Source organism: Solenopsis invicta, chromosome 13 (assembly GCF_016802725.1).
Source record: "Solenopsis invicta isolate M01_SB chromosome 13, UNIL_Sinv_3.0, whole genome shotgun sequence".
Taxonomy (NCBI): domain Eukaryota; kingdom Metazoa; phylum Arthropoda; class Insecta; order Hymenoptera; family Formicidae; genus Solenopsis; species Solenopsis invicta.
The window spans coordinates 978,544-1,005,204 of NC_052676.1; the positions used below are offsets into that span (position 1 = coordinate 978,544).

Consider the following 26,661-nt stretch of genomic DNA (forward strand, 5'->3'; position numbering starts at 1 on the left):
GATCTAACAATTACATTAAATCTTAATACAACAAAATTTTTTACACATTTTAACAATTTAGCAAAAAATATTTAGTAATAGTTATAATTAATTTAATATCTGTTTTATTTTACAAAAATTTAATACAATTATTAAGTAATAAGTAATATACAATACAAAAAAAAATTTTTTTAAACTTTTCAGATTTTTCCAAATATTGTTACTATTCCAAGTATTGGTACGTGCGATGCGTACCGTATCACAATACTGTTGCTCAAACTTTCAGAAGTTGGAAAAGTTCCTTAATTGGTGAAATTACGTGCAATTAACGAAGCAACTTTACCTAATGTGAAATCTCTTCCTTGACGAAATTAAATAAACGTTGTTCTTTTTAAAATGTTAAGAAGATTTAGGATCTTTACTTAGCAATATGTTGTACGTACTTATAAAAACATCTAGTTATAAATGTAAATAATTAACGCCCACACCTAAATGATTTAAATGTTTGAACAACAGCTATTAATATTTCAATTATTAAATTTCAATATTAATATGTTAAATTAAACTTGTATAAATCAAAATCAAATTAAATCGTAAGTAGTAATATGATATAATAAATAATTCTGAAGCAATTTGAGCAGCCACCACAATTTTAACTTCGAAACTAACTTGAGCATGAAGAATGAAGATATTCGAATCTCTGCCGCGGTTTCCGAAGTAATTTGCCAACCACGGAGAGGAAACGGGGGTCGGAGCTGAATCAAGGGTAAATTCGCCATCTCATTCATGTAGAAACTTTATTCAGATTTAGTCATCCTTCGTCGCAAATTCTAGTCATAAATCGCGTGGTATGAAGCGGAAAAACGAAGAAACAAAAGGTGAGAAGAAAAAGCGAGCGCGAGAACATATCCACAACACGACAAGGTCCGGAAGAATTACCCGGCAGAAAGGAAGAAATCGGGTTGCCGTAAAGAAATAAGAGGAAGTTCGCGATAATAGAAAGGGTGAAAGGGCACGGAGGAGAGTAACGGAAACGAAAGAAAAATGATTAAAAAAACATGACAGAAGGACGAGATATGGGAAGGGAGATACTGGGTGGCAAATTTTAGCGCTTCTCTCTCTCTCTCTCTCTCTCTCTCTCTCTGTCTCGCTTCCATGCCGCTCATCTCCTTTTATCTCTCACCACGCAGCCTCCGTAGCTTCCTTTTCAGTATGATTCGCGCGGTCCGAGCGCGAGCATCGTGTACCCCGGACTGTTACTTCGTTATCGTGTTACTTTTTTCGTTACTATGTGAAAAAGATTGAATTTAGTGAAAAAAATCAAACTTGAATTCAATTTACAATAAACATTCTTCAATGAAATATTTTTAATGAATATAGCGACAAACAATCACTACAAAAGACATTACTTGCTTTGAGGAGTTTAAATGATTTTTTCACACAATATATATATAGTAATCTTAAAAAATATTTATCTGCGCCATAAATATGTAAAGTAAGAAACCTTTAGTCAATTATTTTTAATAATAATTAATTGCAATCTCTAAAAGTTCGTTAGTGATTCATCAATTTCTTTGAATCCTTCAAACTTACGTTTTAAATTAATAAAATACTGTATATTGTATTATTTGCATTAATTATCAATTTTATTATTTTGTGAATAAATGGCAAAATTACTTTGTTAAAAGTTTTGCGAAGCATATTAAGGCTGAATTGAATTTAACAACACAATCGATAGCTATATTAAATGGGTTGCTTTAAACTTGTAAAGAAGTTACTGACATGTAAAGAGATTAACTAATCCTTTGCTGCGGTAAATTTGATTGGTACAATAAGTGCGTAAAATGAGTCTTTCCTAGAATCCCTTTCAATCCTCACGTTTAAATTCGTAAAATTCGCGAGTTTTCTGAATTTTTATACATTTTAAAACCTAACAAAAGTTTCGCACCCTAAATAAAAAGTGACACAAACTAATCTTACTTAATTTGGCATGTAAATAAAAATAAATTAAATTAAAGTATATTTTTAATTCTCATTATAATTGTTAAGTTAATAATTGATCGAATCATATCAATTAATTCAGTCGTTATTTATACCATTAGTAATTTTTATAAGATCTTTATTAATAATGCAGATAGATAGAACAACAGATAGAACTTTCCAGTCTAATATGTTTCGATTTCTGTGCTTAACAATTTCATTGTTGATTCACTGAGATTAGTTTGGATCTCGAGCTCTTCGAGCTGTCGCGTATAAAAAGTCGGTAGAATCGCGCTACTTTGCTATTCAAATATCGAGCGAGCCACACGAGATTTAATAAACCCGATCGGCCGAATTCATTTTGGATATCGAAGAGCCGTGAGATAGATTAGATACGATATAAATTCATGGAGAGTTTCGTAAGCCCGAAGATGACACGCGACATTGAAATTCAAATCAGCGGTTTCTTAGCAAGAATTAGTTATCTTAATACCATATATATATAAATTTAATTATGCTAAATTATACTAGCAATTAAACCTTTAATTATAAATCTCAATAATTACATATCTTTAAACAAACAATTAAACTTCTGAGTTTGTCTAAAAGTTTTATCAATTTTAATTATTTCCTAAAATATAAATTAATTAATACAATGTCAATAAAAATTAAATAAAATGTCTACAATAAAAAATCTATTTATATTATTTTCTTAAATTTTATATTATAGAATTCCATATTCGTCAGAAAGTTTGTAATCAAAAAGTTAAAATAAAAATATTTTGCGCATATATCTGACACCAAAGAAAATTTATCTTATGACTCATCTGACCTTCGACAGCTTTTCTACTTGACGTTTTTGGCGGAAATTGTTTCGCTCAGAAAATCTGCGAGAGATAACTTCATAAATGTGGGACTTCTTTGTAAACTGCCAACATTTAATGAATCATAGTTTATCAAAGGAAAAAAAACTTTCAGGAAAGAGATGGGAATAACAGATAGTGGACAAGTGAATAAACATTTATCTCTCTCGCCTCTTGTGAGTGTCGGCAGATTCGAAGAAAGAGAACAATCTCAATTCGATATGAAACGTGAGTGAAAATTTCGCGAAGAAAGTGAGAAGTATCTCAGTGAGAAGTGACCGTGGGTCAGACAATGAACAAACTGTACCGACGACGAAACGAGAGCATCAATGGAGCCGAGACGCGAACAGCAGAAATTGGAAAAGTAAGTGCAATCGTATAAAATCGATCGAATACTATTTCCTTTCAAGATTGCTTCACACAGATTTCGTTCGTTACCGAACTGGTTTATATTTATTTTACTGTAAACTTGTCAAATAAAAAAAGAAGATATAAATATAGTATAACAATGGTCTAGGTCAATTACTTTTCAGTTGCCTATTCTGTAACAGATCGTAAATATACAATATTATCTTCTTTCATTTTTTAATACTTAAAAAAAAAGATATACAATATTTTTAAAATATAGTATTTAAAATATTGTCTGTGTTTCAGACATTTAATTGAATATCATTACAGCAAAAAAAAGTATATTTTTAGATTTATTATTCTTGGAATTATTATTTAAACCCTTGTTAGACTCTTCCCCCCTTCAAGCTCAAAAGTGAAATTAAAGCTTTAAGAATCAAGCTATAAAAATCCATTGAAGGATGTTAAAAGGATATGGGATACGCTAAGCGTGAATCATTTAGTTGTAAAGAAAGAAATTCTCACTGTTGAAGCATAATTTTTAAGTGCCGTCATTTACGTAGATGCAATTCGATTAGCCGCATTCTACGCGCAAGACTCGCGATTAATTGCGATCCCTTTAGATGGAGCTATTGATCTCGTTGCAACACCGTGACAAGTCCAGAGCCTTCCCATAAACCGTTTACATTCAGGGAAACTGAATTTAACATCTTATTAACTAAATGGCGTGCGACAACTCAAAACCTGTTGCTTTAATATAGTCCCATTTTTTAAGTAGAAAACGATTCAAATTTTTATGTCCTTTCGAGTGTGATCTATTCTTTCGTTTCTTATATAACAAAAAGAATTATTTACTTTATCCTCTACTTTGTATTTTATTTCTCTTTATATTAAAAGAACCGAAAAGTAATGTCGTTTTTATAAATGATGAGTAAGATGAGGATATAATATGTGTGTACAACTTTGTCAATATAATTTATTATTTATTTAATAATATGATCGTTATTACTTTCTATAATGTTCGCTTACTTATTTATTAACTTTTTCAAATTTTCTTTCTCAAAATAACCAACTTTGATTTAGTGATTTAAACAATGCTTTCGATCGCATGTAGCAAAATAGCATTAAAAAATTAGAGAATTAGGATGGAAAATACTCTCTCTTTCACCTTGACGAACCATCATTTCTGATCACTAAAAAATTTCTTATGAGGATTATTTTTCAAATCAAATTTAATTTATTCGAGAAATGAATTAAAGATTAATAATAAGTGAATCATTGGAAATGATCGCAATTATATTATTGATAAATTATGTTTAAAAAACTTTTATAAACACACTGTTTTACATACACATTCTTTATAAAAAAGACGTTTCTGGTTCCTCTAACATAATCCTACCTTAGTCTTTATTTCACTTTTGACTATTTCAAGTTTTGTTCTACTTCAACTTAGAATATTTGATTTATTAATACACATTATGCATCTTCTGATTAATAAAAAGGTATATACAAACAAAAAATATTTAGAAAAGAGTTAAATTTAAAATAATACTTTCTATAAAAACAGTTATAATTTCCGGTTTTGTGTCCATGGAAAACGGAAATAACTAGATTACTGTCGACCTTTTCTCGAGATCCACTCTCTCTCCCACGGAAAAATTAACATGAAACATTGCGATTAATTTTGTCTCTTTCTGCCGAAAGAATCGATCTACGTGCCACGTGTATCATTAAAGACAAACTTAATAATTTATTCAAGAACCGAGGAATCCTAGAAATTAAAAATATAACAGTCCGAATAAAGATAGCTTGTCTTGATTTATTATTTAATCAGTCACAATTCATTAGTTATTAAAAGATTCATTCCTTTTCACAAATTCGAATTTTAACAAATTTGCAGGATAAATATTTATCAATGATAAAAGTATAACTGCGATTAGTGATGTAATAAAAATGGCTTTCTCGGTGAATTATGAGAACAATGAATAAATATTTTCCATTGATAATTGAAATCGAAAATTTCAATCAATCGGCGTTTGCGGCAAATTTAAGAAGGTCAAAATAAGTATTGTTCCTTCATGAGAGAAATAAAATAAAAAGATCATTCGATATTGATGTTTCATTCTAGTTAATCATTAAACTCAAATAGAATTATAACATTAAAAAAAAAAGGAGAAAATGACGGATTGTCAGATGCGACTTTAATCATCTTGGATTAAATTTGGCAGATATAAAATAATCATAATTTTGTTACATCGCTTACATTTCCGCATTTTTAACATTCAGAATACTTCTGACTTTAATGCCTTAATGAAGGGCAAACTTGCAGAGCACACAGCTGTGCTAAAAATAAAAAGACAAATTTATCTAAACGTAAACTTTGTTAATTACACGGTAATATTATACTTGTTTAAGAATATTAATAAGTAGACAACATAGGAGCAGCACTCTTTGACTTAATAAAAATTAATCTACTAATTGACGATATTAGAGAAACGCCGACTATATCTCCTTCACCTTTGACTGTTCCAGTTAACGATTGTACCAATGACTCTTGACGGAGCGCGCTGTCATTGGCCTTAGAGGTGTCAGTAGTCATTGTGTGAAGCCGCGTCACTTTCCACACGGGACCGCTAATAAATTACATCCGCATCTCCCGTTCGTTCCCATCGGTCCCGATCTCGAACGCGTGTTAACCCGCGCTCGTTTTGGCGAGCACATCGGTGCTGGCACGATGCACTTCAATCCTGTGATGCACTTTCGCGGATCAAGTCACTTAGGACACCGCGCCTCGGCTTCTTGCAAGGCCGAAAAGTACAGCGCGTATGCAATTTTGAAATTAAACTCTCTTTCAAAATTGCGAACCACCGTGCCACAGCTTTGTGGTAAACATTTTTTTTACCACACTCTATGATGATTAGCTATAAAATTAATCACAGCTGTTATCAAAATTTATCACATAATTATGAGAAGCAAAGAATACATTCATATCCAATTTCTGTCAACATAAATAATGTGCTGCAATTAATTATATTATTATACTTGTCACTAGTACAATTTCTGTAATTTCTCAGTTAATTTGTGATATAGTGGTTTATAAATATCTGTAAACTCCGTTGGACGTTACAAATACATATTTAGGATAAGACAGATGATATATGGCGGCGATATATATTTAACTATACGAGTAACACATGTTACATGCAGGTCATGCAAGGATTAGGTTTATTTTTATACGCGGAATATTGCGATATGCAAACTTTCTTAGATATAAATAGATCAAGCACTCTTGAGCGCGTCGCAATATTCCGTCACGGCTTTAATGCATCAACTTTATTATTCATGACCTGCATTAATGTATCGTTATCAACTTTCCGCGTAAACTCAACGGAAAGCTGTATCTTCGTTTCCGGGAAATAGAAAATCGGTTCTCCGGTTTGTTCGTAAAATTCTACACTCGTGATAAAACCGCTTTAATTACGATAATTGCAAAATATTAGTTGACGAAAATCAATTCCCAAAGCTTAGACCGAACAGACGGTCTCTAAAATAAATCTCTAACCCGTGTTAATCACACGAGTTAACTCAGACATCACTTATGTATAAGTTAACTTGCGTAATTGGTAGTACGCATTAGAAATTTATTTTAGAGACCATCTGTTTATACATATATGTAAGTTACAAATGTACAATTATAATTTATTTATACAAATTATTATATATATTTATATAAACTGCTTATTTGTAACTTATATGTATAATTCATTCTACATACTAATTGCAAATAAGTTACTGATTTGAAAGAGAAGATATTGTTTAAGATCCATTAGAAAAAAGATAAGAGAGTTTTAGTTTCTGTATTACTATTTGAAATGGGTGAACCCGGATAACACGCGCCCGTACGTCATTGACAGGCAAGCTTGCCGAAGTAGCAATTTGTTCGAGGATCAGCATTGTCGCGAGGCAGAGAACACGGGACTGTCGATACCCTCTGCACGTCAGTTAATCCGACCGATGGGGTTCCGGCAAATAAATAGCGGCTCCGAAGGGGGCTGACATTTTTGTAACCCGCCTGTGGAAATATCCGATCGGATTCGCGAATCGCGGATCGCACGCGTCCGATCTTACACATTTATCGATGTCCCCGAGCCGATAGTCTATGAGCCAACGTCGAACCAATACCTTTGTTTATCGAGAAAGGGTGGCGCTTTGTTCGCTAAGATTCTACCCGCCATCAACGTGCACAAATAATCGCTCTCTTTTCCTCCTGACTTTGTAATCGCTGTGAATTTCTGACGATAAAGAAACCAATGACAAAGCCTATTCCGCGATCTCCAATAATTGAAAAAGAGTCCGATTAAAATAAAGTAACGTCGCTGAAAAATTAATCTATGAAAATTAAGCCTTTGTTATACCGACATCTTTAGACTCTAAAATATTTAGCGCTTCGAATGTTTAAATAATATTTTTAATGCGCACCCACATAACTATACTTCATATTTGTTATTATTTTAAACTTGAAAAAAAATATTGGTGTGCAAATAGATTAAAACAAATCTCTCCACCAATTTATAAGACCAATTTTAGCAAATCTAAAAATTAATTTTTAAATTCTTAAAAAATATATAAATTAAATTATATGTACATTAGTTTAATGTGTCATTATATGTGTATTTAATGTATTATTTTTTAAACTTTTAATCTTTTTAATTTTTCCAGCGCAACGAGATTATAAACGTGTGTAGTCCAATTTTTTCTCCAGATTATCTTCGAGAATTACTTCGCGTCGACGTAAGGACCTCACGTAAATGTGTTATCGATCGTGACTGGAGGTACTAATCCTGAGGACTCCATCGAGGCTCGTCATGCTGGTCCCGGAGGGCAATTTGACATCTTGGGCCAGTAACTGGACGACGCTGCTGCACCAGGTGTCCTGCAACGACACTCTATTGGGCTGTGTCGAGAAGTGCAACATCGTTTCCGACGGATTCGATCACCTTTGCACCGCGATCGAGAAAGGAACTTTCACCGCTTCCTCGATGACGCTTTTTTGTACACCTTGCGATTATGCGAGTTGTAACGTTAACGTATCCTTGCTTCTCAACGGCCTCGAGAGTATCGAGGGTGTCTTCCTATCAAGGATACCGATAAGGAACTGCAATGTCACATCAATCGAGGAGGAAGTAAGTTTGCTTCGAGAGAGACCGAAGACATTAAAGTATCGAGTATTTTCAAGGAGGTTGATGAAGTAAAATTTGCATAGTTCAACTTACGAGAGTTTGAAAATAGAAAAGACGCTCGGGATTAAATTACTCAAGTGTCTTAAAATTTCAAGAAATTAAAATTTTAAAAATTTTAGAAAAATGAGATAAAATATATTCTTATAATTATTAAAAATTAAACCTTTCAAATTTAAATTTTTGGTGTAAACTTCTGAATTTTTTTTTAATAACTCAAATATTCAAATATCAGAAAAATGGAAACTTAATAAAAAATTAAAAAAAAATTATTAATTAGAAATTATAAAAATTTAAAATCTATTTTGATTTCTAATTTGATTTCTAATTAATTAATAATCAACAAAATTTGAACAAATTCAAATCTTCTTGTTAAGATTTCTCTCTTGAATGTCGAATTATATCTAGTCTCTCCCTCAAATTTCTCCCTCAAAACGACAAAGTTGTTCGATTTCCGTCCAAGGGTGTGACACGTGAAGATCTTCATTTCAAAGACGAAGGGCGATATTTCAAATCCGGGGACGACGTTTAGAAATTGTCGCATTCCGTTTTGACACCCTGAAAATTCCAGTGATCCATCTCGTACGTAACGGACGATAAATATCCGGTGTTTCAGATTTTGGAATGTTCGCCGACCGAGAGCATAGCCGAGGATTTGGCTGTGTCCTGCTCGCACCGATCCAGGATCGGCGGCGCGGGAACGATAAAGACACGTCGCTTCGACTGGAGCTTCCTATTCGTAGCAGTGTTCATAGTCGCCGGCGGATTAGGAAACATATTGGTTTGTCTGGCGGTGGGACTCGATAGAAAACTCCACAATGTGACAAACTATTTCCTGCTGTCGTTGGCTGTAGCCGATCTCCTTGTCAGCCTCTTCGTCATGCCTCTGGGTGCCATACCTGGCTTCCTGGGTGAGTCTTGAAGAGACTCGTTTCCTTCCTTTTTTAATCTTCAATTTTTATCTCCCTGTGATAGTTTCCTTTTAATTTTCGACTTGATGAAACGAGACGCTTTTAGATTGAATGACGTAAATATCGTGGAAAATGTTTTCAAATATCTTTCCGACTTCTTTCTTAAGATGCTAGGCAAACACACGGTAAGACGGGAATATTTTGGATAAAGAGAAATATCTGCGGCTTTTCCGCCGAGTGCCGCGAATAATGGGTGCACAGTGGAACAGTGCGTATTAGCGGCGACGCACCGGAGCAGAATTTTAGAGGAACCTGCGTAAAGACGCGCGCGATATCGGATTACGCCCGTAACACAATCCGGAGCTTAAGACGCCGTGGTATAGTCGAACAATGTAGAAATAGGAGATGACACGCGCGAAAGGTCCGTTTGCGCTCTTTCCCTTATTCTCTCCTATTCTCCGTTCCGATCTCACGTCCTTCATTACAAAGTTTCCTAGCACAATCGCGTAAATTGCCCAGTGATTAACCTTGAATTAATCTTGATCTAATTGAATTCAAAATTACATCACCGCTTACAAAACCTAATCGCTAATTTCAAAGTGACGTTACACAGATTAAAGACGAATTATTATCTTTGTAAATATGAGAATTGCCGAATACATAACACTTGATCTATTTTTTTTTATATTTCCCATTCGATACTGATTTGTACGCAAATGTATGTCGGAAGTTGTAGCTTGATGTTTCGGATATTACTATATGTTTACCTCTTTTTTTACTAATAACACATAATTAATTTACTATAAGCCTTTTTATAACATGTTATAAAAAAAATGTGATTTTGTCGCTTAAATCGTACCATAATCGTGAATCTTAATATTAATAATAATATTTATGTAAATAATTTAATCTTTACAGTAATTGCAAATATATAATATAATAAATGTAAAATATTCCACAATAAACCTTCTTTGGTAAAAACAAAAATTCAATAAAAAATTGCGTGATTAGATTAGATGCAGTTACATAAATTGATCAAAAATTAACATCAGTTGTTCCTGATTCTTTTAAAATATTCTTCGCAGGCACAAAATAAAATATAATTTGTTAAATTTTTGTCTATATTAGTCATTTCTCATTTATTTCATATTTTTGTCATTAAATGTCGTTTATATTAAGTAAATTATTGATAAGATACACGACCACTACGCATTCAGCAACTCTCCCCTGTCAACCGATATAACTGTTAATTAGCCTAATGATTAAATCATCAATCAAAAATCAATCATTGATATAGGATGATAGCAGATTAATTTACGTAAATAAAATACAAATGAATCCTTTCTCCTATGAACAGTCGGTCGGCTCACCCTCCTCGCCTCTGCTATTGTCGTGGAACGACTTTATCCGCGAGTTTTCGCGTCACGTGCTCGTGCTCCATTCTTCACGCGAAACGCGCCGACGACACGCGAGGCATTAGCAGATTCATCGTCGCGGCTCATTTATCTCGTGAACGAGACAGCTTTTGCTCCGCGACCTGAAAGGAATAATTTCCAGGCGCGCATATAGGGCCAGAGAACTTAAAATCCCGGATAGCAATAACAACGCGCCATTCGATTCCATCAAGCTAATATAAAACTATAAATTGAAGCATCTGTGTTGCTATTTCCTTGAAATTATTAGATTATCGAATTTAATATCATTAAAATAAAAGCACAATAAAAAATTTTCTTCGGAACCAAAAAAAGGTTCCGATTTATTCTTCCTTCTTTTGATGTTTCATAATACGAGAGATTTTCGAAATTTTCTCTGATTGTACTGGCGGACAGGAAAAAATAATTGAAATCTATGCCTTGGGTCTCTCGTATTTCTTAAGTAAAATTATTAGTAGTAAATTCTAAAATTTTCCTCCTATGAAACTTTATATTAATAAACCTAAACTTTTGAAGTTTGTTGAAAGTGAGTCTCTGATTATGTAAGAAAATTCTATTAGTCACAATGAGTTCTTAATACCGCAAGTGCGAGTGATCTTCCGCCCGTAACAATACTTAAAAAATATGTTAAAAATTTAAAAATAACGAGATAATCATGCACACACACACACACACACACGCAGCATTTAGAAACATTTTTAAGATAAATCTCTAAAACCGAAAGCGAAGCTATTGATGTTGACTGTCTATTGGCATTTGTTTTCTTCATTCAATAAATTTTAATCATTGTATTAAAAAATAATTTGGTTTATATTGTATACTAAAAAATTTGTACTCAATGAAATACAGTAGCGTTAAAGATTAGTTAATATGTAAAGATTAGATTGGCAATATTACATTTAATAATTCTCGGCACCCCTGATCCTATTACGAGATGCCGTGATTATGGCGCTAATTAATTCGCGTTTCGACTGAAATTGCTGCGAGCAACGAAGCACGCCGTATGGCGATTAAGTACTTTCGAGTGTCCAATCTACGTCAGCTCGTTGACAGCCTACAATTATCTCCAGTGACGCGTATCCGTCGTGATTCGTCTGAAATTTGTCTCGACTATATTCCCAGACTTTAATAATAATATATAGCTAGCCCTAGCTGAAAAAGTGCATTGCATCGATACTCGAAATCTCGAAGTTTATCGTTGTCGCTTTTCCGATTTGTTGATTGATTCTCATTCAGCGTTTACTTCGTGAACAACTGTCATCGCGGAAATTAAGTATTTTGAATACGTGCACTGAGGGGTTAATAATGTAATTTTTAATTTGTAATTTGTATGAAATTATATATTATAATATTAAAAGCTTTGTAGAGCGCGCCTGTTTTGTCTTATAAAAATAAGAATTATAACTGAAAAACAAAAAAATTTCAGTATTTATATCACTATATACATTTTCTTCGTGGCACGTGTAAGAGACATTATTTGTTACGCGTTTAGCAAAATAACGATTTAGTAATTCGGACCCGATGAATACGGGATCAATAGTGAGCACGTTGCGAATGTGTTCTGCCTTCTGAATCACGTTTAACGCACGTCTAACGTCGACTAAGCTTTCTCAACCACGATTCATACGACACTTGTATCTTACAAGCCATAGTCGCCGGCAGCAGTCACTTAAAGGAGACGCACTTTCTGGGGTGCTTTTGTCAACCCGCGACATGCTCACAAATCGTGGTTAATCCAGCTGATCGGCCGGTTAGACGCTAAGTGCAATGGGACATGGTCTCACTGAACCGATAACGTGACGAGAAGTCAGAGTGCACATTGCACCGATCTCCGATACCGAATCATACCCCAAAATTTCAGATTTCTTCAATCTAACGCGAAAATTAATTTCTGAACGAGTCACAAAGTCTAGTGCATTTATTACAAAAACTTAAAATAGAAATAAAAATTGTACATGAAGATAAACAAATTTCTGTATTAAAAATAATCATTCTAAAGCGTTGCAAGCATCTTCATGGTGGCACCTGCAAGAGACATTGCTTATTACGCGATTAACGAAATAACGAATCAGCAATTTAGACGCGATGGATACGGGATCGATAGTGAGCTTGTTGCGAATGAGTTCTGCCTTTTGCGTCACGTTTAACGCGCGTCTAACGTCGACGAAGCTTTCTTAACCATGATTCGTACGACACTTGTATCTTACAAGTCATAGTCGCCGGCAGCAGTCACTTAAAGGAGACGCACTTTCTGGGGTGCTTTTGTCAACCCGCGACGTGCTCACAAATCGTAGTTAATCCAGCTGATCGGCCGGTTAGACGCTTAGTGCAATGGAACATGGTCTCACTGAACCGATAACGTGACGAGAAGTCAGAGTTCACATTGCAACGGCCTCCGATATCGAATCGTATCCCATAATTGCACGTATGCCCATTCAAACGCAAAAATTATTTTCTACTAACAATGTCTTTTACACTTATCACGAAAAGCTGAAATTCGCTCTATCTATTTGAAAAAGTGTATTGCATTGATACTTGAAGTCTCGAAATTTATTGTTGTCGCTTTTCCAATGTGCTTATTGGTTTTCATTCAGCAAATAAGAACCAATCATTTACTTCGTAAATGACAGTCGTTCGCGGAGATCGCGTATTTTGACTATTTGTATTGAGGAGTTAATAATGTAATATTCAATTTGTAATTTGTATGAAATTATGTAATATAGGTCTTGTAGCACGCGCCACGCGTTTTGTCTAGTTTTGTCTAGTCATAAATTGTGTTACAAAGAAAAATTGTGTTACAAAGAAAAATTTACTTCGCAACTGAAATAAACAGAAATATAGAGGTTTTATGAAAGTTGATTTGGCAAAGCAGCGTCGATATGCTCATTGAAGTTTTACCGCAAGCTTTTGAAGCTCAATTGTTCGAAAAAATTTATAAAGTCAAAAGATAGACATTTCTAATAGTCATGATCACTTTTATATTGTAGTTAATTAATTCAAATAAGTATATATTCTATATTACTTTTAATTCTAATTATTTAAATATTTTTTTAATAACAGAATTAAGCCCAAGTATAATTACCAAAGTACAAAGATTCTCATCGTTCATCTAATTTATAAATAACAAAAACTAAAACGTAATGTTGGAAAAATAAAAAAAAAGCTTTTTGTAGCATTAAAAATTACAAAGTGGTATACAATAAAAGAATAAATATTAAATGCTTTCCAAAATTATTCCACGATTATTATTTATCTCGATTTTATCCGACACTTTATTATTGTCGATTGTGCTTTTATTTTAATGTTTAATTAACCATTGTGACAAAATAGCATCGTCAAAGTATCATCAATATTTCAGATAGAACAAACGTGCTGAAATCGCCAGAAGCGTAAAAAAACTTGTGCTTTTTTTGAGCTCGCTTGTTACACTCGTTAAGGTGTGCGGTTCATTTCCGACGTTTGTTTTCATATTTTCGCGAATATATGCCGCGAAAACGGCAGGAAATGCATTGCGGGCACGTACATACATACATGGCGGCGGCACAGTGCAACTCGGCGCGTATGCACCTTGTTACGGGGATGCGCATCGGCGCGTAACGGGGCCTTTGTGGCTGAAAATTGGCAAACTCACCGCCTCGGAGATATGCGAATATTTCGTATTCAGTGGCATTCGCGCTTTCACGCGCGAACTATCGGCTACTCCCTTTCACATTCCAACTCTTTCTTCGTGCATTTCCGGGAAAGCCCGCAAAGTTTCCGCCGCTAACTTCTCAAATTGATAAAAGGATGAGAAAAAAATAGTACGTGGGCAAAATTAATAACAATAACAATAATTGAAGCGTCTCTTTATAAATTATCTAAATGGAATTATTAATACATGGAATATTGATAAGGAAATTTTAACAATTGGATTTTATCTTTAGACGAATTTTTCTTCGCAAATCTTCTCCTCAATTTTTATTTCAATTTCACTCGTGTTTTGCATTTTTCGTTTCTATTCCGAAGTTTATGCTCTTGGCCTAATTTTGTTCAATTCTATTCTAATGTTATTCTTATTAAATAGTGATGTAAATCAGTCAACGTAGATGTTCGTGGGCGACGCAATATTCATGATATAAAGTTATTACAATATAATTGGCGATATATATATTTTTTTATAATTGCAATTTTAATTATTATTCAAACCCTGCTCTATCAAATATTGAACATGTAAACATTATATAAAAAACTTATCCTTGGCGTTCCAAATCACCTTAAATGTCATTTAGAATTTTTTGTATGAAACTAGCAATTTCATTTTTTCTAATACTCATTTTTATTTTTATTCTTGTTCTTGCGTTTTTCTTGCGTGTATTTAGGCCTTTATTGCAGTATGTCTGTTCATCAAACCGTGCTTTAATCTGTTACTAATGAAATTCCTCGCAACGTAGTCTCCGAGGAGATCTTAATATAATGCGACTATGCAAATTTTTGGGGTTACTATGCGTCCTCAGAAATTCTGCGCTTCTCGCCTTAATTCTCGCAACGAGTGCAGCGCACTATACTAAGAGACGACGGATTAAGTTGATTATTTTAATTGGGTTAGTATCCATGCCGGTGGATTAAAGGAAGAAATTGCGCTTTGAAGTATTCACGATGTCTCGTTCGTTCGACTCGTTAAATGTCAATCATTCTGTGCTATAGTTACAGTATTAGAATTTGCATAATGGGAAATTCGATGTGATGAAAGCGGGACACGTCGTAAAACGGAATAATAAAATTAAAGCCGTTGTTCATAGCCGATAGTCTCGCAGATTATTTTCACTCTGTGATTGAGAAGGAGCAATTAATTATAGATTCGTATACATAAATCGTTATTGACTTTATGAGATCTTCTTTGCTTCGCAAATCACTGTTTGAACAATCCATCATCATACGGTATAATCGTTCAATGTTTGTTTAATCCCTGAAATAACATTGAGCGATTGCATACGAAATGTTACATTCCGTTGCATTCCAAAAGTTTTAGGTTTAATTATTATTAAGTAAACATTTCACGATAGTCAAATATTACGTATTGAGGGATAAGATCCGTTTTTTACAAAAAGTTTAGATTTTGTAAAATGTTTACAAATTCTTTAAATTAAAAAAAGAAACAAATTATATTTAGATTAATAACTTATCCAAAATGTAAAAAAAATATTAAACTACGTGTGTAGGTATATTTATTAAGTATACGCTCCACTGTTTAATTAGCAAAATAAATAATTAAACAATCAGTAATAATGAATCGTAAATCTTTTGAGAAAAATATAAATTTTCATAAGGAGTAAAAGTAAGTGCATCCAAATCCGAGCACTCATGAAATCACGATCAGTTACGAAGACAGCGCTAAAATGTTGCAGACGAATCAACGAATTCTTCGAGTTTCCGCAAATCTTTGAAGCGATAAAAATAAATCAGTGGCTCGGAGAATTTCCGTGGGGAAAGTGACGGTTTGTGTAACGCACATTTCCGACATTTGACGCCGTTTGATGTGGTCCATTCATCACGGGAATGCACCGTACGTTCCCGTGCATCTCTATGCGTTCTAGTTAAGTCTTCATTTATGCAATGAGGTTTTCACTATCCCTCTAAACTATTTTCTCGTTATCGTCCCTTCGAAAAAAGAGCGTCACTGAAAACGTTTAACAAAAGTCAAAGATCTCAAAACAATAGAAATAAAAGATTTTTAAATCTTTTCCCTCTATATATTTCAATAAAAAGGTAGTCCGTAAAAGAAGATTATAAAATTCATTATCTATTAATTCTTCTTTCAACGATTTTTCCTACATTTGAATTATTCCGAAAAAGAGAAAAATGTAAATTAAATTGCTCAACTTATTATTATTATTAGATCGTTGTGTGAATAAACGAAAAATAAGAAAAAAACGCAATTTCAATCAAAGCGCTTCTTAATGCTCAATAATATTTCCTAATTAATTATTAAACATATTTTTTAATTTTATAAATTATATACCGTACGGCTTATCAGGCTTAAAACGCAATCTTTAAATTGAAGCTAGAAATCATATCCCAAATTAATTTCATCGTTAAATTTGATAATAATAATTTGATAATAATCTTAAGCAAAAAACTAAACAACTGTAAATTATAAAAATATAATACTCAAATCTTCAAAAAAAAGTAAAATATTATGGGGGATAAACTTTGAACAATTATTATTTCAATTACTAACTTGAAATATTATTTTAATCATAAAATATCCGTCATGTTGATGTTTTAATAATTTAAACACAACTAAAATTTGAATACATATTAAATTTCTATTATAAATTTCATTAATGTTTTCTCATTGAAACACGAAAAATGAAATAATTCATATTATTTCACTAAATCATATTCATATCTGCTATATGCAGATTACACGTAAGATTTTACAAAATTTTTAGCACAATTAAATTGTGCAAAAGCTTGAAACATAGATAATATGATTTTATTTTTCGCGTAATTTCAAGCATAATTTACTTAAGATGGGGGGTAAAGAAATTTTTATTTAAAACTTGATTATTATATATAAAATATACCACTACGGCTGTAATAAAATTGACTTCTTTTTCGTGTATGTAACGTAATCTCCTTTGTGTAAAAATAGGGGCGTACAAGAATTTCCAAGTAAGCTCTTAAATTCTGGTCTATATAACAGACAGCCTAAGAAGGCCGTATTGCAGGTAACGCGATTCCACGCTTTGACTTGACACCCTAGCTTCTCGTCTTTTCAAATTTTCAGGGTATTGGCCGTTCGGCGTGGTGTGGTGCAACGTATACGTGACATGCGACGTGCTCGCGTGTTCGGCGAGCATAATGCACATGTGCTTCATCTCTCTGGGCCGTTATCTGGGTATCCGTAATCCGCTCAGGACACGTCACACATCCACGAAACGAATGGTGGGCTTCAAGATCGCCGCGGTCTGGCTACTGGCCATGCTAGTCTCCAGTTCCATCACGGTGTTAGGTAAATTACTCCTTTCTCTCCGCTTTGTATCAGCGGCGGTTATCATCGGGGGCTACCCCGTTGTAGTAGAAAGCCCCCAGTATGGACCAGCACGTATCTCATAAAACGGGTAAGTGTGAGCGCGATGAAAACGCGTAGAATCGGCAAACAATCCCCGAGATGAAACGTATTCGAGAGACTAGACTACCGCTTCATGTTTGCTCACACTCATAGAATATACAATTCCCTTTATTCTCGGTAATTCTATTCCAGAATAAATCGTCCGTTGTGTTTATCTATTGTGTTAACCTTTACGGCAAAAGGACTTTATTAAAGTTCTTCATTACGGAGCTGATAAATAATAGGACTTTATTGAATCTCTCGTTTTGTTTTGTTTTGTTTTTTTTGTTTTTTTTTTTTATAAGCTATCAAACAAGCGCATCACTCGTTTGAAAATTTTTGAACAAATTACTCGTACTACGACGAAAACTCTCTGAAAGAGCAAACTTTTATGAGGAACTGCTCCACCGTACCTCTCACGGAAAATTTAAATCCTAAACCGATTATGCATATTAGAGAAGTTTTCTGACCTAATAGATATTTTCCACTTACTACTTAAGTGTAAATTAATTTAATAGCTTCAATAATCGTAGCATCTGTTTATCTTTCCTTTCTCTTTCGTTGTATCTGTTTTCCTTTTATTACACCACTAACTTCTATATATCTTCAATATTGTGCGCTACTTTCAAAGAGTAAATAATGTACGAAAGAGAATCTTCCCATTTATAAAACTAAATAAATAGATAAATTTACAATTTCAAAAATTGCGAAAGAGGTAAAGGTGAGAAGATAAAATGCGAGCGATATAGCCCGACGGATCGATGTGGGACTTGGCGTTTTTATGAGCCGATAATTTTCGTTGTATTCTCGCGAGATGAAGAGCGAAAAAGCGTGACGCCCGCGCCGCGCCGCCGCGTTGCTTTATCGGCATAATACACATTTATCAAGGTCCTCGATGGTCGTCCTAATCGATAATAGAGAGTAACCTCCTTCCTCTTTTTCACCTCTTGTAATGCAAATAGCTCAATGGAAATTCTAATTAGGTGAGGTATACCAAATTTCGTGGAATTTCGTAATTCCACGTTTACTCGCTTACGGAGAATCAATTGCGCAAAGTTAGATCGAGAGAACTCATCCAGATTCAAACTTACTCATGATAATAATTTCTCCGTAACACAAGTACATCGGGTTGCCATTTTAAAATGGAGTTGCCCATGCAAAAATACAATTTTCAAGCACTCAAGATAACTCTTTTAACGAAATAAAATCTATTCCAATTATCAAATATTTGGTAAAGTATGCATTTTGTAACACAATGTGATGACGATTCGAGAGGAGTTTACACTCGAGAGGAGATCCCGAGTCCGAGAAGCTTGACGGGTAATTGAGAGCTTCAATCGACAGCTAATTAGAGAAGAGGATAATCAAGGTGTGACGAGATCTCGACGGAATGTTGTTTCAGGAGTAATTAATCCCTCAAACATCATGCCGCGGCCGGGAGAATGCGTCATCAATAACCGAGCGTTCTTCGTGTTTGGCTCGCTGATCGCCTTCTACATCCCTATGATCGTCATGGTGGCGACTTACGTTCTAACGGTGCAATTATTGCGCAAAAAAGCCCGATTCGCGGCCGAAAATCCCGAGGGCGATCAATTTCGTCGGCTAGGCGGCAGATACGCGTCCGCAAAAACGACATCATCGACAGCGTCATCGTCTAGTACGTCTACGGCCGTCGCAAGTACCGCCGTGCGATCGTCAACTTCATCGACAAGACAGGTTCGCACTTCCGGTTGCAGTGCGGAAAGGTGAGAAGTTCAATTATTTTCACAATCAATTCTTTCTTCGAAATGAAATCTAGTGTGAAAGATTTTTTTACTCTTCGATTAATGTTTTTTTTCTTTCGAAGAAATCAGCTCCTTTTCTACTATACGATCAATTCGGAACTATCTATTTAGTTATCATAATATCGAATATTCCGTAAGAATATAATTGTATATAACAAATTAAATAGAAAATGGGCTAAGACGATCTTAGCAAGAGGGAAGATTCCAGGTACAAATCCTAGCTGAGATAATATTTTTCGCAATAGGTTTTTCATTTTCCTCGGGATGAAAGGATATTAGAGATGCTATTTAGCGTCAGTAATACTAAACTGATTGTCAATTTAGACTTGTGATATTTTCTAATTCAAGAAATATGTTTGAAACTGAAAGTAAACGCAGTTCGATTGAATTGGAAACTATATATAAGAATCACATAGAAAATATCATTTCAGTATCAAGATTTTGCTATGACAATCGTCCTCTATTTAATTTGTTGTATACAAATCACGGTCTTGCATAAATCTATATTACATGATTCAAAACACAGCATATGCACAAACAGATATTATATATAAATCACAATTAGTGTCAAAAAATATACAAAAATAAATTCTAAAAACAAAATTAGACTCAATTATACCTTTATTTTTATTTCTAAAAAAACAAAATTAAATCTTATATGAGTAATGTAATTATGAATTCATAATTATCGACAACTAAAGCTAAGCAGCATTTATTTCTACATGCAAAAGTCGTTTGCATCGAACTGTGTGTGTTTCTATAGCACAGCTTTATGCAGACCGCGCATGCAACATCCCTGATATCAATGCGAAGCGACGATCCACGAGTCTATGCATCTTAAATCAAGCGTCGCGACGCAACGACCAGTCCGGGGCCGCGAATTAATGCGATCCCAACTTTCTTCATCAAAGCGTCAATTTTTAATCGTAAACTCTCAACAACCTGCGTACGAAACCAGCAACATTATCATGTTACTGCTGCAGCAAAAGGCATAATAAACAATATATCGTAATTTACATCTTTAGAAAATATTGTATTGCGCGGAAATACATTATATAAAATATTTTATTATAAAAAAATTTATTTTAATTAAAATAATTGTGGTAGATAACAAAATGTGTTCACTCACAATAATTTATTTTCTATTTCGTTTGTATTAATTAATCGCAATCTTTATACTTCTATGTAGAAAATAAAGTAAAATTAAATTAAATTAAAGTAAAATAATCCTTTTTAAAAAAAGGCACTTTGATCCTGCGCAGGACATTAATAAAACATTAAAATATAACACAAAAATTAATTCATTCACTCACCGACCCGATGCGCAACAAGCGGAGTTATTCAGCTACGAAGCTACGATGATTCTGTAACACACAAACATAAGATTTAAAAATTGAAAATGCGCTTAAAATAATCAATATTTCAAAAGTTAATTTTTATACATCCAGAGAAAGATTTGTTTAAGTAAAGAAATATTTATTTAAAGAAATTCGTGCACTGCTATACGGTTGGAGAAAAGTTTGACTCAAAGAAATTCTTTGATTGCTCCTTTTATTAGAATTAAAGAAACAGTTTGGTTGTGCAACATAATTTTTTTTTAAATAAAAGATATATTTTTAAAATCAGGAGAACTAAAATATTTTTTACATTTCTGTCAACACTTTCTTTGAATTAAATAATTATTTGTTTAAATTAAACAAATAATTCAAACAAATAATTTATTTACTTTTAAAAAAATTAATAACCTGTCAGTCAATAAGTCATTTCCTGAAGTCAAATTTTTATTTTCCGCAAAGTCTTATTTCAACTTAAAACAATCAAGTTAAAAAAACGATTTTATCAATTTAAACGTAATTTTTTTCTGGGAGTGTATAATGCAATTTTATATTAATTTTTTTCTTTAAGTAGCCTTTTTTAAACTTATTGTGATACGATCGGATAAAAGGGAGAAAGATTATTAAATTTACATAAATAAAGAATGATATTTACCCCAAGGTTGCTCCGCTGGGGCCTGATGCCTCTCCCAGGCCTCCTCCTCCTCTCAGTGTCCTCTAGGTTGTCCTCTTCGTCTCGTTGCACACGCGGAACACTCGCGAATAATACTAAATTTGCGCGCGTGGACTTATTATTTATAAAGTTTCTCGCGCGATACTTCGGGTTTATAAAACCCATGATATGAATTCCCATTCAGAGGGATTCCCGTGGATTCAGCACCCCGAGTCGGCACGTAGAACGCACGCGTACCCACCCCCGAACAAGGGTAAGCCCCACGCGGAAGAAAACGAAATCAATGGTATTGAATTCCTACGCCTCTTGTCTCACAAAATCACGTCTAAAATTGACTCGTTCATAGGCCCAGCCAACGGATCATCTTAATCAGTCCCACTGGATCTTATATCCAAGCGGCGTCGACAAGACACTCGGGCAGGACGAGAAAAGAAGGTACTCATTGCCGACGTTTAGCATTTAGACGAATCAGGAAATGAGAGCCAGCCTCTCGTCACAAGCTTAACCTACAAGGCCAGGTTCTGACCAAATCAGATTAAACGTGATTCACCCAGCTCGAACCCCAGATCCAAAGAATCCAAAAAGGGCATCAAGGATCTAAGAAAGCCTTAGGATGGTGGACGAGAGCAAGAGAAACGCGCGAACCCAAGAGAACTGATCCGATTTTCTAACCGCTTAGGACCGAACCGATCGCCGGAGACAGAGCGTGTAAACTCACACATCCAGACAACCGCGCAACATGCAGACGAACATGTCGTACAAGCGGCTCGGAATTACCTCGTGCACGGGCACTTCGGCATGAAACGTCGCGGTGCGGCGCGCACGCCCACCATACGCAACGCCCCAGTAAGGATATTCACTGCCAAGCAGCGGGGGTGCGATTCCCGGCCCTCGAATTAGGATTCTATCAAATGGGAGTTATGAAAAGTTCATTAGTCCAATACTTAAACGGCACTCCCGGAAAAAAACGCGCGACGCGACGAACCGGCTGCGGTTCGTTTATTTTATTATAAGTCGGCGACGATGGGTGATGTCCTCTTCTCGTCGCCTTCTACCTCGAAGAACATCTGTAACATACGATATTCATCGGTTAGATAAGCTAGATATGTTATAAATCCTGTAATGAAAAAAAGACTGGCAATGACTATCAAATGTCAAATATTATCAATTAAATATTTGGTCATTGTAACCAAAAATAATTTTTCTTTTCTACATATTTAGTAAACTTATACCAGATTTGGTAATACTTACGAAATATTTAGAAAAATAAAATTATTTTTGGTTATATTGACAAAACATTTAATTAATACTACTTCACTATACATTTGGCAGTTATTACCTGACTTCTTTTTCATTGTGTATATGTTGTGTATATTTGAACTCACCTCTTGAAGATTGCCTCGCAGGGCTCATCCTCTTCTTCTCAAAGCATCGACAGGATTGCACTAACTCACTCGCGAAAATACGGTTACGATCGCGCGATGATACACGGAAAAAAATCTGGTAATAACTACCAAATGTATAGTGAAATAGTATCAATTAAATATTTTGTCATTATGTCCAAAAATAATAATTTTATTTTCCTAAATGTTTAGTAAGTATCAACAAATCTGGTGTAACTTTACTAAATATTTAAAAAAGTAAAATTACTTTTGGTTACATTAACCAAATAGTTAATTAATACTATTTTACTATACATTTGGTACTTATTACCAGACTTTATTTTCAGTGTACTTTACACGGCACTCCCGGGGACCGATCGCGCGCGATTGGGTACTCGGTTTCCCCTTCGAAAAATTGTTTGAGTCTACTGAAAAAAAGAGTTTGTGAAAACTACACCAAATGTTGAGTAAAATAATGCTAATTAAACAAAAATAAATTTATTTTTTATTATACAATATTAATCAAATGTGTATTATTTAAATTTATTTCCCTACATTTGACAGCTATTACCAAACTTTTTTTCAGTATCCTTTATTTGTCCTGCGCAGGATATTTAATAAGAAAATAAGAATTGTTTTTCGACTCACCGACCCGATGCACAACAAGGGGAGTTACTCAGTCACGAAGCTGCGGTGAACAGTACTGTAACATACAAACATAAGATTTAGAAATTAAAACTGCGCTAAAAATAATTAATATTTTAAAAGTTAATCCTTTCCAAAAAAGCATGTAAAGAATATATCGAATAGGTACGAATAGGTATATCGAAGTTAATGTGGCTTTTCCGCGATGCCGATTAGTTCTCTCGCTGCGCTAACTTTCTGAGCAGCTGTCATCGCAAAAATCGCGTATTTTGATTATATGCATTAAAAGGTTAATAATGTAATATTAAATTTGTAATTTATATAAAATTATGTAATATTAAAAGCTTCGTAGCGCACACCTATTTTGTCTAGTGTAAAAAATTGTTTATTTTCTAAAAACCAACACGCGAATAGCTTCTGGGAGATTTAGAAAGTTTTGTTTGATTATTGAAACAGCGACAAATGCGGAGGTGTGAGAAAGGTCCTGCCGCATTTGAAGTTAGCAGTAAACGGCGCCGGAAGTCCCGCCGCAGGACCTCGGCTCAAGTCGAAAGTGGATCAGGCGACCCAAACGCCGGAGAACATCGCACGCGAAACACGGAATTTCACCCTCAGGGCCTTGAAACTGCAATTGAACGTCACGCCAACCACACTGAATCTCAGGTAGCCTCTCCTCGAAAGAATTCCAACATTAAAAATTCCGCAACCTTGAAAATCGACATTCTTTAAGATTTCTGGCTGGCCGAACGAAAAAGCGATCCTTGGCCGCGAATGCGGTCGCGACCGAGCAGAAAGCTAGCAAAGTCCTGGGACTGGTGTTTTTCACGTTCGTGCTGTGCTGGGCGCCATTCTTCCTACTTAACATTTTCTTCGCAGCGTGTCCCAAGTGTCCCGTACCGAGGCACGTGGTAGATACGTTTCTCTGGCTGGGTTACGTGTCCTCGACAATCAATCCGATCATCTATACCATTTTCAACAGAACCTTCCGAGCTGCATTCATTCGTTTACTGAAATGCAATTGTTCAAGGTAACGTGATTTTATTTCCTTTTTATACAAATGTTTCCATAATCTTAAAAACGTAATATTAATTTTAATTTGATTTGCAATTAGTATTATTTTATTTTATTATTTGTTATATTTTTATGAAATATACAATTTTTAGAATTGTTACTTAATCTTTTTATTTTTTTAACTCAAATATTTTTTAATTACAAATAAGCTTCAATTAACCAGAAAATCTTGAACTAAAAGTGTGATTAAAATTGTTATACAAATTCCCTTAAAAATGAAAGAGGAAAGAACGATGGGTAAAACGGGCCAATTTTTTGTCACTAGTATGTTTTTTTAGTTGTAGTTTTTGAGCTGCTGAATCTGATTCTAATCTTTAAAAAAAAATTTAATTTGTCGGCAAAGTGTTAAAATAAGCACATAAAGCTCTATTAAATATAAAAGAAATTATTATAAGAATGGTATGTTAATAAAAACACAAAATAATAATAAAAGAAAATTGTGATCGATATACGAACAAATTAATAAATGGAGAAGGTTATTCGATCAAAGCAAAGGTTGGTGCTTAAAGATATTTTTTCCTCGAAACTTACACATTTCTAATAAATAAAGAAAAAATAGAAAGCAAAATACTCTGGAATAAAATCCTTAAAAAATGTAACGAACAACAATGCTCTCAAGTGTCGTAATCAAAACTTTAAACAGTTCACATCAATAATGTCTTTGTTTTTAGGTATTCATAATGTTTGACACAATTTTTTTATTAAGCAAAACCTAAATTTAGAGAGGAAAGCATTATAATGTTTTAGTAACAGGAAAATATGAATTAATATGTATATGCGTAAAGCTCAACAATAATAATTTGCGGTACTAGATGTTTAATGATTTTATATGTTGAACTTTTCCGATAAACTAAATTTTTTTTAAGTCAACAATAGATTCAGCAGTTCAAAAATGACATAAAAAACATGCCGTTTTTATTTGCTATTTCAAAATAAAAAATCGGCCCATTTTACTTACTCTTCATCTTCTCAAAGATATATTTAAAAATATTACAACTCTTTTAGGTCTACTAGGCCCTCGAGATATCGCTCGGTCACGGAAGGTGGAAGGGGGGCAATGGGTCTGTGCACATCGGGTGCTCTTCCACTGGCCATCAGTCTTCAAGGTACACCTTTGCTAACCCCAACACCAAACCCTGCATCGACCCCGGCGTCAGGAAGCTCGTTTGTCACGATGATGCACCGAACGCCAAGTTCGCTGTACCAAGACACCTTCTTGATTCACGAACGCGATCAGGAAATCGACGATCGTTAAATCTTCATCGATAACTCAAGAGATCACACTGCACAACATGATTTTTACCCTCTTGGCAGAAACAGACAAATTTTAATTGAAAAATCAATGTACATAGAATGTAAATAAAGTTTGTTCTGTAACTATAATATTGTTTGTTACTTATAAACTATGCGCGATAATTCGGTTCGCAGAAATTCTAATTCTGCTTTCATAAGTCGACTACAGTTACCTAATTAATTAAGTTTTCTGACTAATTAATATCAATCAAGAAGACAGAAGAAAGCTTTAAGTTTGTTGTGCAGTGTTCGATCAAAGAGACCTATAATTTTCTGTTGGCGAATTCTGAAAGTTGCTTAATGATTGTCTATTGTAGAAATCGAAGGTATATGTACGAAACGAAATAAAATATATTTTAGCGCGAGCTTCATTATTTTCTTCCGCAAATCAATTTTTCTTCCAAAACTCTAGTTTCTAAAACAGCCTTTTCACTTGACATAAGAAATGTAGGAGAAATCACGAGTTTCTTTTTATGTGTAGATTAATGTGAGTCGCAATATATCAAGCGGTTGTGACCGCGGTCCCGCTAAGCTTAAATAATTGTGCGGATCAGTTATCCTCGCGAGGATTAAGAAAGTTATTATTTTTTCGTCTTTATTAAAAAAATGAATAAATTAGAACGAGTAGCGATGAA

General features: G+C 34.1%; 2 protein-coding genes across 5 annotated transcripts in view; one reads left to right on the top strand and one right to left on the bottom strand.

The window, feature by feature from the left end:
• Nucleotides 1-26,661, bottom strand: part of LOC105199594 — a 294,478-nt gene that overhangs the window by 233,372 nt on the left and 34,445 nt on the right. The window contains exon 3 of the mRNA XM_039456694.1: nucleotides 23,666-23,720. The gene's annotated coding sequence lies outside the window, so the exon portion shown is untranslated. The remainder of the gene's footprint in view (nucleotides 1-23,665; nucleotides 23,721-26,661) is intronic.
• LOC105199572 (5-hydroxytryptamine receptor 2B) lies at nucleotides 41-26,392 on the top strand. Of its 4 annotated transcripts, none has more exons than XM_039456703.1 (9): nucleotides 41-1,474; nucleotides 2,801-3,186; nucleotides 7,916-8,353; nucleotides 9,024-9,318; nucleotides 17,521-17,745; nucleotides 19,247-19,589; nucleotides 24,119-24,325; nucleotides 24,393-24,689; nucleotides 25,739-26,392. In XM_039456703.1, exons 3-9 carry the CDS (start codon nucleotides 8,036-8,038, stop codon nucleotides 25,986-25,988), a joined length of 1,935 nt encoding a protein of 644 aa, XP_039312637.1. In that variant the 5' UTR covers nucleotides 41-1,474; nucleotides 2,801-3,186; nucleotides 7,916-8,035; the 3' UTR covers nucleotides 25,989-26,392. The 4 variants fall into 4 exon arrangements, with proteins under 4 accessions (XP_039312637.1, XP_039312635.1, XP_039312634.1 ...); XM_039456701.1 differs by having other exon boundaries at nucleotides 42-1,474; nucleotides 2,690-3,186; nucleotides 7,933-8,353; XM_039456700.1 differs by having other exon boundaries at nucleotides 42-1,474; nucleotides 7,933-8,353.